The sequence below is a fragment of the Oryzias melastigma genome, linkage group LG12 (genome assembly GCF_002922805.2).
Source record: "Oryzias melastigma strain HK-1 linkage group LG12, ASM292280v2, whole genome shotgun sequence".
Lineage (NCBI taxonomy): Eukaryota > Metazoa > Chordata > Actinopteri > Beloniformes > Adrianichthyidae > Oryzias > Oryzias melastigma.
In genome coordinates, this window is record NC_050523.1 from 27,102,434 (window position 1) to 27,113,844 (window position 11,411).

Below are 11,411 nucleotides of genomic sequence, written 5' to 3' on the forward strand. Positions count from 1 at the left end.
GGCAAAAGCCCCCGACAGCTTAGCTCCTGAGATCACTCAAGCACTCAAACCCCTCCACCACGTTAAGGTGGCGGTTCAAGGAGGAGCCCTCCAGATCATTTTATTTTATTTTTAATAAAGGCCCGATGTTATCTTGCACGTATTTCTAACTTGTGTAATTTTGACAAAATATACTTTGAAAGTTATTTAAAGTTTAAGTTGTTTTATTCTGGAATAATATTCCTGCCGTTTCGTTATTCATAATTATGTTAAAAAGTTACAGTTTTAAAGATTTTTTAGGCTGTTTTGTAGTTTAGATAATATTTCAGCTACATGCTAGCTGTTTTGGCTAATTTAGGCTTTTCTTTTTAATTTTTTTAGGTTGTTTTGGAGTAAGGCTAATATTTTGGCTAATTTAGGCTTTTTTCATTTTTTTAAGATATTTTGAAGATTAGCTATTTTTTCCAGCTACATGCTAACTATTTTGGCTAAGCTAACTTTAACATTTATCCTAATTTTTAACTGGCTGTCAGCTTCAGCATTTTCAGCCTCAGTGATTTCAGCTATCAATTTCAGCATCTTCAGCGGCCAAATTCATCTTACAGCATTCACACTAGCATTATTGCAGGTAATGCTATATAACTAATTCATAATTATGTAAAAAAGTTACAGTTTTAAAGATTAAAAATATAGTTTTAGAGTATTCAATAAATGTTTATCCTGTTCGGCCCGTGACCTAAGGTGGGTTTTAGATTTTGGCCCCTTGTGTGATTGAGTTTGACTCTCCTGGTTTATAGGAAGTTACTGCAGAGACAATTCAATGCAAATTTGGGTTCAGAGTATTTCTAGGTTTTTGTATTCAGTTTTGAGAAAAACAAACCCGATGAGGTGTTTCAATCTATACTAAAGTAAGAATCAGAAGAAAAGAGTCTGTTTGACGTTCACCATGATCTTTGATCACTATGATCATTGTGACCTCATGCACATCCTCTGGCGTGTTTATGATCATGTGTCGCTCACAGAGCTGGATCATGCAGTACTGCAGCACCCGCGGCGGCGTGGGGGGCTGGAGCTTCAGGGACGTGTTGTTCTCCGGCTACGCTCCGGATGGAGGCATGTTCATGCCGGAAACGCTGCCTGTGCTGGACCCCGACAGGCTGAGGAGCTGGAGGGGGCTGTCCTACCCCAAAGTGGTGGTGGAGGTGGCGTCTCTCTTCATCCCCCCTCAGCTCATCCCCAGAGACGACCTGGGGGGTGAGTGAGACCCTCATACGCTGAAGGACGATTGTGGGATTGATCTACTCACTAAATCATCTCACGAACAACCTTCTCTCTCCCTGCAGTCCTCGTGGGGGAGGCCCTCTCTGGTTTCTCTGTGCCTGAGGTGGTCCGAGTAGCTCGACTAAAAGACGGCCTGACCGTGCTGGAGCTTTTCCATGGAGAAACTCTAGCTTTTAAGGATCTGGCCATGAGCTGTACCGTCCACTTTCTCTCCTACTTCCTGAAGAAAGAGAGCCGCAGAGCCATAGTTGTTGTAGGTAAGAAGATCTTCCATCTGGATAACATCTGTGTGTCTCATAATCTGTGACGCTTCATGAGACTTAAGCAGAGCACTGTAGTTTCTGCTCCTGAAGACTGGATCAACTCTCCACTCACAAATATTGACTGTATATGAGAACTGGACGGAGTGAGTGTGACATCACCAAAAGAAATAGCTTACCTCTGCTAATCGAATGAAGCCAATTCAGCTGCCATTTTTTCATGATGCAGATGTCGCCATGTTGGAGCCGGACGATGTCAGTAAGCAGCGATTGGTCTGAGTCAATGTTTCTATGGCAACCACTCTCACCAATCAGGAGTGAGCTTGATGGAAGTCCAGACCTCTTCCACTTACAGCAAGCTCAGGAGAATCTATTGACTTGAGACCAGATACTTGCATTGAGGCATCTGATTGGTCAGTTTATAACTTGAATAACTTGCACTTCAGAAAAATATGGAATAAAAGAAGATTATCAAAAAGATGTTTAAAAAGTATCACAGCAAGAATAACTATTCTGACCAATAGAATGACTGAGTAATAAATGTTTATTCCTCTATAGAAGTCTTTGGGATTTTGGCTTCTTGGAGCCAACGAGTACTCTTAGGACACCAGGGTTACTCAGTCCAGTTCTCATATACTGCTCTCAGATGATGCCGTTTTCCAGCTGGCTCCAGTTCTAGTTCAGAGCCTGACTCAGCATCAGTTCTTTGGTGTTTCACCATGTTCCACAGCTGATTTTTGCTTTTGAACATCCACTATAGACGGGTCCAAACCAGGCAAAAATGTTAATGTGTCAGGGGTGGTGTTGTAGGACCCAAATGTAGCAGACCAGGTTTGTGGCAGAAACTTAAACATTTACTACAAATATCAAACATAACAAAACCAGGAGAACAAACCAGTGACATGACAGAACAGAGCAGAGCAGATGACCTGACACTGAGAGACTGAAGACCAGTTACTTAAATACACAGAGGCTGATTAACTACATGAAAACAGCTGTGGATGATTTAACCTGAAAATGGTGAGACTGACGGGGAAAACAGAACATGACAAAACCAAAGCACTGGATCATGACATAACGTTTGGAGTTATTTATGAGGGATAAGATGGACCAGGAAAACGATGGACAGTTCACTGATTTCAGGGGGTCATCGCGCTAACGTCGCTTTGACATCAAAGCTATGTCACAGACTACTGTTGATTGGTTTATTGGATAAATTAGCATCATGTTTGTGTCTGTTTGTAATACATTTATGGGTGTAAAGTGAGCCAGAAATGAGTTTGTTGAGCATTGAAATGTTGAGGGCAGCCATATTGGATTTTAGGCAAAAATTAGGGTGGTCCTGAAGCTTATTTTCAAAAGTTTGGTCCAAAGATGATATATTCATAAGGAAAACCTTGACTGGAAAAAAGAGCTTGGAGCTGTTTATAAGTCTATGTTGGGTCAAATTAAGGAACCATTTGACTTTAGTTACATCAACAGTCAGGTATAAGTTTTATCTGGTTTAGAAATGTGTCTCAACACCAAATCATTACTTAAAACAAAAAAATGATTGATATTAGGAATGAATGATTGTATGTCCGTGGGAAGATGCTGCAAGGTTTCCCTGGCAACAGTCACATTTCTGTAGATGTTAATTTCAGACGGAGCAGCTGCTCAGAACTTCAGAGTGACTGCAGGCTTAGAATGTGTGTGAATGTGTGTGAGTGAATGTGTGTGTGAATGGGTGAATGGGTCTGTGACTGTGAAACGCTTTTTGCCCTCAAAGGAGGGTAGAAAGCGCTATACAAGTATACACCATTTACCATTTAGAAGAGAACTCCAGTATTTTTCTTTTATTGCTCCTTTCTTCCAACCACATTATGCTAACAGTTAGCCTCCAATCTCTCTGTTACTCAATCCAAGACTGATCCACCGTGTACTTTGACCCAGCACAACAATAAATGGACAAACTCATTGCTGCTATAAACATTGCAGAAACTTCTCCTCCATGGTCTCCCCAGATATGGCCGTCAGCTTGAAAGAATTCACAGAAAAACTGGACTCTTTTTAGAAAAAAAAAAAATCCGATTTTTCTCTGATTCAGCACAAGGACTGTCGCTGGAAACAAAATCATATTTCATCACTCCTATTTCTGGTGTTTCAGGGCTTTTTTAAAGCTCAACATCACACAGTGTTCAGGTTGTCTTCAAGTCAAATGTATTTTTGAAAGTGTCTCCACACTTTAGAACAATAAAGTTCTCTAGCTTCAGACTCAGACGACTGTCAGACTGATATCAAATAGTTGTATTCTCCCAGCTCAGATTTTATGAATGCATGGAGTATAAATTGACTCTGTGCTTTTATAATTGGCTTCAAGATCTCTTTTAACAAGTAACAAGTTTTTTTACACGTGAAGTGTCAGATTAACTGAGGATAGTTCGCAGGAACCACTTGGATATAACACCATCACTTCCTGTCATACAAAGAGGACCTTTAGTTTCATATGAAAATGTCAGATGAAACAGGAAGCCGTTCTATTTGATGGGAACATACAGTTCTGTGTGAAAGTTGTAGACAGGTGTAAAAAAAATGCTGTAAACCAGGGCTGTGAATCTCAATCACACAAGGGGCCAAAATCCAAAACACATCTTAGCTCACGGCCGAACAGGATAAACATTTATTGAACACTCTAAAACTACATTATTAGAACTTTAAAACTGTAATGTTTTCACAGAATTATGAATAGTAAAAGGCAGGAATATTATTCAAGAATAAATCAGCTTGAGCCCTAAATAACTTTTCATATTTTACTCTCTATAAAAATATATTTTGTCAAGACTATACATGACTCCTGGAACCTCATGACCCTCACTGGACTAAAGCAGGTGTAGAACTCAAAAGGAGAAAACTAGCAGAATCTGTGGCTCACAAATCCTTTTTGCTTCACTCAAGATGTCCATAAACGTGAATGTTCTCCAGGTGTGGATGTTCTTTCGGTTCAGGTACCTCTGGTGATACTGGAGGCTCGGCCATCCAGAGTGCCAAAGGCGTGCCTGGTTTGGATGTGGTGGTGGTCTACCCTCGGGGACGCGTCACCCCGGTGCAGGAGAAGCACATGACCACATGTCTGGAGGATAACGTGCACGTGTTTGCAGGTACGTCATCAGAAGCAGTCGGATGTTGGTAAGGTTAACTTGGGTGACGTTGTGTGGTGACGTCGTGTGGTGACGTCGTGTGGTGACGTCGTGTGGTGGCGTCGTGTGGTGACGTCGTGTGGTGGCGTCGTGTGGTGGCGTCGTGTGGTGACGTCGTGTGGTCACGCCTGCAGCCGACGGCAGCTCTGACGACATCGACCAGCCTTTGAGGCGCCTGTTTGCTGACCAGCAGCTGGTTCTGTCTCATGGGTTGATGAGCCTCAACTCGGTCAACTGGTCCAGAATCCTGGTCCAGCTCGCTCACTTCATCTACGCCTACCTGGAGCTCAGCGGGGTGGAGCAGGCCGGGGTGGGGGCATCTCTGCCCGAGCTGGAGGTTGTTGTTCCCACGGGGGGAGCAGGAAACATTGCAGGTAAAACTATTTCACCAAATATTCTTCTGTTTTTACAGCACAACGAGAAATAAATTGAAATGTAGAACAAAACGACAAATTAGAGATGCACTCCGGGTTATTAAATTTCACCCATTAAGATGATTTTTTTACCCAAATCACAGCAGGAACTCGTCTCTGTTTAACTTATTTTTACTAATCCATCCAGGAATCTGTAAAAGTGGACAGGCAGGTTATAGACTGTTTGACCTCATTCTACTTTACATTTTGAGCAGGATTATTGTCTTTATAGATGGAAAATGTGCTTAATTTAATGTGTTTAGTCTTTTCAGATAAGAGACAGACCCAAAGCTTGTAGGGAAAACGATGAGCATGTAAACCTGATAGGAGAAAGATTGTGGTTTACATGAGGTTGTTTTCTAATACTAAATCCTTTCATTGTTAGCGAGATGTCAGCAGTTCACCGTTTTGTCTTCTATTTATCTAATAAGTTTGTTTCACTATATACTGATCGTTGGATCCAGAGTTCTACATACAATGAAGTAAACACATTTGTCCCTCGTCCTGTGTCTCAGCTGGGTTCATAGTGAAGCAGATGGGCGTGCCTCTGAGGCTGGTTGCCATGGTGAACTCCAACGACATTGTGCACAGGACGGTAACCCGCGGCGACTTCTCCATGGCTGATGAGGTCACACAGACTCTGGCCACGGCCATAGACATCCAGGTACCGAAGAGGGGGAGGAGTCAGAGCAGGGAGGGGTCTGAGAATGAGCAGGAACATACACCTGCATGCAGGTGTGCACATGGGTGTTATCGGTTTAGGTATTGGTTTATTTCAAGCATTAATTGTAGAACCACAAAAAAAACCACAAAAATGTATCAAACTCATTTCAGAAATAAAGAAATGCATTGATTAAACAAACAAAGAAAAATTAAGGAAAATTTAAGAAGAAAATAACTGTAACTAGAAAAGTTGTACTACCTGTGATAATGCTGGTGTGAATGCTTTCGCTGAAAGAGTCGCTGAAGATGGTGATAAAATTCACTTTAATTTCTGAGGGGTTTTTGCTGAAAATGACAAAGCTATTTGCAAAATGTTAAATTTGCTAAAAGACTTTCAAATGAGAGCGCTGAAGTCGACCTAAATTTCTAAAAATTTGTAGTAAAATTGCTTAGAAATTCCTGATACATGCCAATTTTGCAAAAAATATTTAGTGATAGTTAAAACTAGTCAAAGTATTTTTTGGAGGAGTTTGATCCAGCTGGATCTCAGGTGTTCTGCTCGACTGAAATGTGCAGACAGGTGGAGGCGTGTCTGTCCACTCTGAACTGCTCACCTCTTGAACAGCGATGGGACTTTTACGGTAAATTGTAGAGTTTCCATAATTTTTAGTTGTTGTTGTAGAAAATTCAGTTTCCTCATTGTTGGATTTCTAATAGCTCAGTTTGGCTCCACCCCCCATAGCGGGTACGCCGCTGCATTACAGCCGTCAGATCGACGTTCGTTCTCCGCCTTATTTATTAAGATAAAAGATCGCTTTTGTCCAAAAACGACAAATAAATCTCTTTTCTTCTCTTTCTAATCTAATAAAATCTCAATCATAGAATGCAAAAAAGTTTAAGTTCATTTTAGACGGAGTTTTATTTTCTCACAGCTGCACAGCAGGACGCCTGAGGGCGTCAATACATGTTAATGCATTAACTCTGGTTGATTAATCACGTGCGTAAACGCCTAAACTTTCACAGCCTAAGTTATTGAATTTTATAGTTTTGCATGTTTGTCATAATCTGGTTCTCTGTGTGTTGTCCTCCTACCATGATCTGGTTTATGAAGGCGGTTCTGAAAGGCTCCTCCCTCCTCCGTCACATTAACGAATCGCGCGTTCATCCTTGCAGCAGATTTTAGCTCAGCAGATTCTGTTTCTATGGTGTTTTTGATGGATGTTCACCGCGGCCCCCCAGGACCCGTACAACATGGAGCGGGTGTTCTGGCTGCTGCTGGGCAGAGACGGCGCCTCAGTCAAAGCCATGATGGAGGAGTTTCAGCGTTCACACCGCCACTCGCTGTCAGAGGAGCAGCGCAGACTGGTACCAGGCACCCAACACTTCCTGCCCCCGTGTGACCCCCCAACCAGACACAAACCGCAGCTCTCACTGTGTTCCCGCAGCTGTCGAGCGTCCTGACCACGGGGGCGGTGAGCGATGAGGGCATCCTGGAGACCATGAGGAGGTGCTGGGAGGAGAACCAGTACCTGCTGTGTCCTCACTCCGCTGTGGCGGTCTGGCATCACTACCACTGTCCTCACAGCGGGGGGGTCAACAGGTCAGACCTTTAGTCATTTAGGCAAAAACTAACAGGGTCTATGTTTCAGAATGTGTTTATTTATGATTCTTCTCTGATTCTATTCAATTTTGATTATTTTTTCTTGTAACCTCTCTCTTTTTCTTTCTCAAAGCTCCTCCCTTTTGCCCCCCCACAGTTGTAAATAAGAATCCTGTTCTTAATCTGTCCCGCCTGGATAAATAAAGGTTAAATAAAAATAAAATACAAATAAAAAATGGAGACTGAATGAACTAAATTTAGATGGAATTGTAAGTAAGATCTGCGACAGACTGGCGACCTGTCCAGGGTGTACCCCGCCTTCCCCATCAGCAGCCGGGATAGGCTCCGGCACCCCGCGACCCCGAAAGGGAAGAAGCGGTTAAGAAAATGGATGGATGGATGGATGGATTGTAAGTAAGACACTTTCAATGGGTGGCGTTATACTTACTCTGTCCAGTTCTCACATACAATTAATGGATGTACTCCCAGCTTCACCCAACTGTAAGTGGGATAGGCTCCAGCAACACTGCGACTCTGAATTTAGTGGGTTCAGAGCGAGGATGGATGGATCCAGTTGCTGAATTTTAATCAGATCAAACTGATCAAACCTCCTCATTTGAAGTGTAATCATCTCCAGAACATTCATCAAACCTGTCATTAACTCACATATGAGCTCAAATGTTCGACACACTTGAACAGGGATCACCTGAGATTACCTGAGATTACCTGAGATCACCTGAGATCACCTGAGATCCGTCTGAGCGTCACCTTCAAACACCTGAACCAGGTTTTTAAGCTCGTGTTTCATGAATGCGCGGCGCTCTCTTTCAGGTGTTACGTTGCAACGGCATCTCCAGCCAAGTTCCAGGCGGCGGTGCAGAGGGCCGGCCTGCCCTTCAGCCCCCCGGCGGCGCTGCAGGCTCTGGACGGGCTGCCCAGCCGCTGCCAGGAGCTGCGGCGCAGCGCCGACTGGAGCAGAGACTGGGAGGACAGACTGCGACGCCACATCCAGGATCTAGACGCTGCCAGGAAGAGCAGGTCCGCTCCGCCCCCCTAAACCTGCAGACGGCCACGTGCACGCCGTCAGCTATGGCAAACAGACCGATTTAAGGAGCAGAGAAAATGAAAGAAATGACTTATCTTTGATTGGACTAAGTGTTGATTTACTGGATGTTTGATCAGATAGTGATGGTCTGTCGGTGATGAAGGTTGTCGTTCATCCTCACTCTGGCTCTGCGGGAAGCTCAGCTGCTTTTAGCTTCAGCAGAGAAACAGGATGGAAAGGAGAAAAAAACAGATGAACTGCAGAAATGATTAAACACAAAGACAAATGTGAAGGGTTGAAAATCAGCTTTGACAAGTTGATGGGCTGAAATAAATTGATTTATGGCCAAATGACGTTTTGTCTGAACGTTTGTGCTTCTCGTTCTCCACATATGGACTGAGGATCCTCCATGTGAGAATGAAGGTTGGACTCAAACTGGAAAACTGAATTAAATCTTAGAAATTGCAGGAGAAAATTACTGGAGAAATGTTTAATTTAATTCACTGAATGAGCTCATTTCTCTGAAAAGTTGAAGGCAAACAACGGTGGATAGAAGATCCTTTGGTAACACTTTACAATAAGATTCCTTAAGAAGCTTTATTAACACATTAATAAAACATTATTAATGTGTTTATAGGTTTTTAGTAAGACGTTTATTAGTATAATAAGCAGATACGGTTTAATAATATACTTAGTAACATTCAATACCATCTAAAGTGAGACCATCGTCTACAAAGGTCGTATTAATAAACTTCTTTCAACCTTAACAAATGTATTAACTCTCTTTGTCAACATTATATTGAGTGTTTTGCAGCATCTTATCTAAAGTGTTATCAATACTTTAGCTGCAGATGCAGATAAGACGAGAATGAAACAATAGAAGTATTTGTATACAGTATTAGTGACGGGTCGTGCTGGAAAGCATCAATACTAAGAATCGCTACCTGGTAGGGAGTCGATAGAGTCGACTCTTAAATAATGGGAGCCCATTCTTTTCTTTTTTTCCTTTGCTGCGTTCTTTGTGCCTGCTTGGTCAAACCATAAGTCAAGTGTAAAAAGTCAAGGCCCGGGGGCCGGATCCGGCCCTCCAGATCATTTTATTGTTATTGATGACACAGTGTTATCTTGTGCTCATTTCTAACTTGTATAATTTTGACAAAATATATTTTTATGGAGAGTCAAATATTGAAAGTTATTTTAAGGTTTAAGTTGATTTATTCTGGAATAATATTCCTGCCTTTTTATTATTCATTATTATGTTAAAAAGTTATGGTTTTAAAAATTGTCATTCTGCTAGCGTTTTGGAATATTTTGGTATTTACTAAGATTTTTTATGCTATTTTGGAGTTTAGAAAATACATCAGCTACATGCTAGCTGTTTGGGGTAACCTCAGTTTTTTGTTTGTTTTTTTAGGCAATTTTGGCTTTTAGCTAATATTTTAGCTGCCTATCAGCTTCAGTGTTTTCAGCTATCAGCACTAGCATCTTCAGCAACATAATTCAGTTTACAGCATTCACACTAGCATTATCACAGGTAATGCTATATATCTAGTTCATAATTATGCTAAAAAGTTACAGTTTAAAAGATTAAAAATGTAGTTTTAGAATGTTCAATAAATGTTTATCCTGTTCGTCCCGTGCGACCTCAGGTGTGTTTTGGATTTTGGCCCCTTTGAGATTGAGTTTGACATAAGCGATTTGTGTGTCATTGACGTTGAGTTCCAATGTTAAGTCAATGGTACAGATGCCATCCGAGGTCCTGGGGTTTGGACGCCGGGGACGGCATGTGTGTCTGGCAGCAGCGCAATTTGAGCGGCGTGAGTTCAAATATCTGAAACGATGCGAGCTTGAAGCATCACATCGACTAATCAGGGAATCAGCTATGAGTGGAGTACATGCAGGATCATCCAGTTGTTCTCATCCTGAACCTCCATCAGTTTTCTTAACCCTCAGTAACCCTTTCAGGGTTGTAGGATTAGCTGTTGTTTCATTCTTTAAAACAATAAATGACAAACTTCAGTTAAAAAAAATCAAAACAAAAGAACTAGAATGCCAAAATTTGATTAAAATATTTAACAAATTACATTACAAGTTTGTTATGTAATAAATGCACAAAATTTGGCAATTCTGACTCTTCTCATGTATACTACACTTTAAAACATTTTTAACTTACAAACACTTATTTTTTGCAAAGTTAAAGAGAAATAAAGGACCACAATATTTCCTTTTTAAGGGGTCTAGAATCGAGAGTCCAGTCGAAGGAATCGAACTGCCGATCACTACAGAGCATCACTCCAACCATAATGAAACAACAACAGTCAATAAAAACATCCACAGTGAGGTCGATAACAGTTTGTTAGAGAATGTTTGATTAATCTTCAGTGATCCAGACTCAGATCACTGATCCATCATCACAGAGACGATGCAGCAGCTGCAGGATTCCACAGAGGTGACCAGTGCAGCTCAGTCACAGCCTCACTCAGGTCTACCTGCTGTGATGTTCTGACTCATGTTTTGAATCTCTCTGGTTGCATCGCTGAAGGCTCTGCAGTGATGTAGACACTGGAACACATGGACCCTAGAGGTCTGCATGAAAGGACGACCAGGAAACTGAGACACACTGATAAGGCTTTTTACAGTATGGTCTGCTAAATTAAATCTTCAGATATTATGAGGTTTAGCTAGAAGTGAAATTATTTGAGCTTTTGATTTAACAAGTGAAGTATTTATTCTGTTATAAACAAGAGCAGTGACGGTCCTGTCTGGTATTTATAAATAAAAAATAGTATTTTATCTCATCATTGTTAGTAAATACTGTTCAATAAGGTTAAGTGATGTCCTATTCTGTCTTTTAATAAAAGTATTTAAAAAAATAGGACGCTAATCAATAAAAAAAAAGTGTAAATAAAATAGTAACAGCAAGAAGGCACAATCAGAACTTTCAGGTTCTGGTTCTATGTTGAGGTTCTCTTTGGGAGGGACCAGGATGGATCA

General features: G+C 41.4%; 1 protein-coding gene across 3 annotated transcripts in view; it reads left to right on the plus strand.

Moving 5' to 3' along the window:
* The window catches only part of thnsl2 (threonine synthase-like 2), a 13,511-nt gene extending 4,741 nt beyond the window's left edge, over window positions 1-8,770 (plus strand). For 2 of the 3 annotated variants that reach the window (XM_024263278.2, XM_024263279.2), the window contains 8 exons: window positions 1,002-1,233; window positions 1,323-1,517; window positions 4,505-4,657; window positions 4,831-5,070; window positions 5,625-5,773; window positions 7,012-7,137; window positions 7,218-7,372; window positions 8,204-8,770. In XM_024263278.2, the coding sequence (XP_024119046.1) occupies window positions 1,011-1,233; window positions 1,323-1,517; window positions 4,505-4,657; window positions 4,831-5,070; window positions 5,625-5,773; window positions 7,012-7,137; window positions 7,218-7,372; window positions 8,204-8,429 (1,467 nt within the window). In that variant the 5' untranslated portion in view covers window positions 1,002-1,010 and the 3' untranslated portion in view covers window positions 8,430-8,770. The remainder of the gene's footprint in view (window positions 1-1,001; window positions 1,234-1,322; window positions 1,518-4,504; window positions 4,658-4,830; window positions 5,071-5,624; window positions 5,774-7,011; window positions 7,138-7,217; window positions 7,373-8,203) is intronic. The other variant, XM_024263280.2, reaches the window with a different exon arrangement.
* Window positions 8,771-11,411: the final 2,641 nt, after the last annotated feature.